The sequence below is a fragment of the Micromys minutus genome (assembly GCF_963924665.1).
Source record: "Micromys minutus genome assembly, chromosome: 10".
Taxonomy (NCBI): Eukaryota; Metazoa; Chordata; class Mammalia; order Rodentia; family Muridae; genus Micromys; species Micromys minutus.
The window spans coordinates 27,145,272-27,148,957 of record NC_137979.1 but is presented as its reverse complement, the minus strand read 5'-3'; the positions used below and the strand labels follow the sequence as shown (position 1 = coordinate 27,148,957).

The following is a 3,686-nucleotide window of genomic DNA, read 5'->3' as shown; positions in this document are numbered from 1 at the left end:
GGCAGTTTGTATCTTTGTCTATTTGATATAATCCTTGTGTGGTTTGGGATTGAGAGTTGAATATATAAACCTCTATGAAAAGCTATTGGGCTGTAGAGTTGTGTTTGTGTGGGATTTGGGGGTAGAGAAACACCCCAGGACAGAGGCAGAGAATAGGCGGTAGAAAACCACCAGGGAAGGGAGTTTCATAGACCCGCTTGGGCCATGAGGGCAGCTCAGACCGGGCAACGGAGGTGCATGTGGCTCCGAACTAAAACTGGGCCTGAGGAGTGAGATCTCAGGGCCAATAGAGAGATAAAGCCCTTTTATTTATTTTTATTTATTTATTTATTTTTTTTACTTTACAAGCCAGATATATTTTAAAAAGATCATGTTTACAATAAGTAAATTACATAGTAAAGAAACATCAAAATGAAGCTGAATAAAAAGGCACATATGAAGAGTTTAAGAGTACAAAGAGTCCCTTGTTTGTTCTAGCACAGGAGTAAAGGGAAACAGATATATTACAATTACTTTCTCGGGGGAAGGTTTCTGTCAGTGGAAGTGATTAACACTGGCTTCTTTTCTCTCCTCTCTGGGGCAGTCTTTTCCTTCCTTGGCTTCGGAGAGACGAGTTAATCTTCTGCCATGTAGAAGCGATACATCAGGGCTACAGCCAGGGCTGAGATGGCTGGGATCACCCAGTTGGTCCACCAACTGGAATTAGACTCCGAAGTAGTGATAAGAGTTTCCGAAGGCTTGGCTATCTTTGATCTGTCATCTGGATGGAGTTCCCCGATGATGTATGTTTTGGACAGTTCTCGTGCATCCGTAGAGTGCCCGACATCCTCAAAGTTCTCGGTAGCATCACCCCCAGCTTGCTCTCTTAGGACTTCTTCCCCACCAGGATGCTCTTCGAGAAACTTGGTCAGATCGTACACCTTATGATGCAGAATCACCCAGGTGCTCTTGCTGTCTTTGTGCTTCTGAATCTCTTCCAGGGTGTAGTACTTCACATCCTTGTCTGACTTCCCGGCCATCTCGGAACAGTGAGCCTTCCGGGCCCTGCAACACAGCCGTGCAGGGTAGTGCTATGATCAGGTCTCTATTATTTTTTTAATATTTACTGCAACACCTTCTTCCTTTCTTGGTTTCTCTGTTTAGCCTGGCTAGTTCTGTAGACCAAGAGATCTACTTCTTCTCCTTGAATGCTGGGATTAAAGGTGTAGCCTACTGCCCTTGATAAATACATTCTTCTACTCTAAGATGGTAGCAAAACCTGAGTGTGGTGGCACATACCTGTCTTCCAGGGTGAAAGCAGAGGGATTGTGAATTTGGGTCAACCTGGGCTACATATCAAATTGCTGGCCAGGCTAAACAATATGGTGAGAACCTGCCTCAAACAAAACACGATGTTAATAGCATCTATTTCTAGCACTGATATAGCCAAAGGCCACTCCACCCCCTATTTCCAAAATGTTCCTAGGGCTCTTAAGTACAATCACATTTGATCCAGCTATGGACCACAGCAGCTTCACCTACCTCTTCCTCCTGCATTCTGGGATTAAAGGCATGTACCACCTGCACAATGAGGAGATACTATCAATATTTAAGGGGTATAGACCAGATAATTTTGACATCCTGTAACTTTACTCATTTATTGCTTGTTTGTAGTGCTGGGCATCAAAACGTTAGGAGGTTATAGACAGGGGAGCCAAAATGGAATAACAAGTCTTAGTCAAGCCTATCAGTACAGGACTAATTCCAAATACTTAAGAGGCTAAAGTAGAAGGACCACAAGTTCAAGGCTTGCCTGGGTTGAAAGTGAAATCAAGGCCAGTCTTGCAACTTAATGAGACTTTGTCTTATAATAAAAAGTTAACTCAGAGCTGGGGTGTAGCTCCATGCTGGGGCAGTTGGCTAGCTTGGGTGAGGTTCTGCATTTAAATCCTAGCATGGGCACTCCAGTTCATTCTCCTCTGTGTGAGTGTGTTTGGGATGCATGTATGTAGTATATGTGGGTGCACATGGAGGCCAGCGGAGTACATCAGGTAGCCCGCTCTATCATCCCTCCAGTCAGCGTCTCTCGCTGACTATGAAGCCTAACATTTGATCTGGGCTCGCTGAGGTTCGGAGCTCTCAATCAGCACTCCCTCCATGCTGTCACCTGCATGACAGCTGCGCCCAGCTTTTTACCTGGGTGCTGGGGAATTCGAACCCAGGTTTTCAAGCTTGCCTAGCATGTGTTCTTACTCACTGAGCCATCTCCCCAGCCCAAGACCCTGTCTTCATCTTACAAAAAGAACACGGTCTGCACAGTGTCTACTCAAGCATATTATGTTCAGCGCCCTCAAAACAGTAAGAGTTAGAAACAGTAAATTGGCAGAAAGGGGTGAAACTTAGCTGTTGCAGTAAATATTAAAACATTGGAATGGCTTATCTTATGGAGCCCCGTGGTCTCACTCCGCGGGCGCCGCTACGGACTCTGTCGCTCAGTTCAAGCCCCCCCCCCCATCACTCCGCCCCTATGACTGCCTCCAACTGGGGTAAAATTGCCGCCCTACCCAGCATAAACATGGCTTTTCATACAGGTTTATATATCAAACTCTCAATCCACGAACCTTCCATACAGTAAGATTACATCAAATAGACAAAGATACAAACTGCCTTTCAATATGAGATATAAGACCTATAAAATCCTTGATGTTCATAGCTACCTCACACCAATTAAGTCTGCCTGGATCCAATTCATCCTTTTCGATGTCCATCTTGGTCCTTTCTTGGTCCTCCTCTGTACTCTCACCTCTGACCCTCTCTCTCCACCTCTCTTACCCTGCCCAATCACTGGCTCTCACTTTATTTTACTAATTAAAATGGAAAGATTCTAATGAAGTCCTGAGTATGTCACTAGGCAGCACTTCTTGGGGAAGTGGAATTAACACCAAAATGCGAATGGTTGTAGGACCATCTACACTTAGCTCACCTGAAGACTGTCCAAATCACTTAAATGGCCACCATGTCCTCAACACCACTTTCTCTTGGCACAGCAAGAAAGAGTATAGGAGTTCTTCATTAGGGATTTCTGTGGTTTTTGTTTGTTTGTTTTTTCTTTTCACCTTACCCTTTGTGTCCTTGGAGATGGACCATACCTGGTTCCCACACAGCCAGCTAGACCACCTCCTTTTAATTATTAGTTTCCTTTAAAAATGTATGTTTTTGTGGGGATGTCAGATCTTGAAGGTGCACAGTTTTGAGCTGCCATGTGGGTGCTGGAAATCGAATTTGAGTCCTCTGGAAGAGCAGCCAGTGCTCTTAACCTCAGAGCCATCTCTCTAGCCCTTATTTCTGTTTCTTTTGAAATGGGGTCTTACGATGTAGTTCAGCTGAAGCTTAAGTTGCCATCTTCTTGCCTGAACCCCCAAAGTACTGACTGTGTGCTGGTGTCACACCTTCCAGTCATTACTCAAAGGGTATGCTCTCCAAGATTTAGTTTTGTTTCATTTATTGTCTTATGTATCCAAGACTGACCTTAAATTCAATATGTAGCAGAAGATGACCTTTGACATCTAATTCACCTGCTTTCCACTGCATGAATGCTGGGATTATAGCCAAGTACCAGCACACTCAGTGCCCGCCATGCTAGGGATCAAACCCACGGCTTCGTGCACGCTAGCTAGCATATCACCAACTGAGCCGCGCTCCCAGCC

At 44.8% G+C, this 3,686-nt stretch overlaps 1 protein-coding gene across 1 annotated transcript; it reads right to left on the bottom strand.

Annotated features, from left to right (window-relative positions):
* Positions 1–382: 382 nt before the first annotated feature.
* On the bottom strand, positions 383–1,078 carry LOC308425620 (cytochrome b5). Its single transcript, XM_080923027.1, has one exon. The coding sequence runs from the start codon at positions 1,017–1,019 to the stop codon at positions 615–617; it is 405 nt and encodes a 134-aa protein (XP_080779153.1). The 5' UTR covers positions 1,020–1,078; the 3' UTR covers positions 383–614.
* Between the last annotated feature and the right edge of the window lie 2,608 nt (positions 1,079–3,686).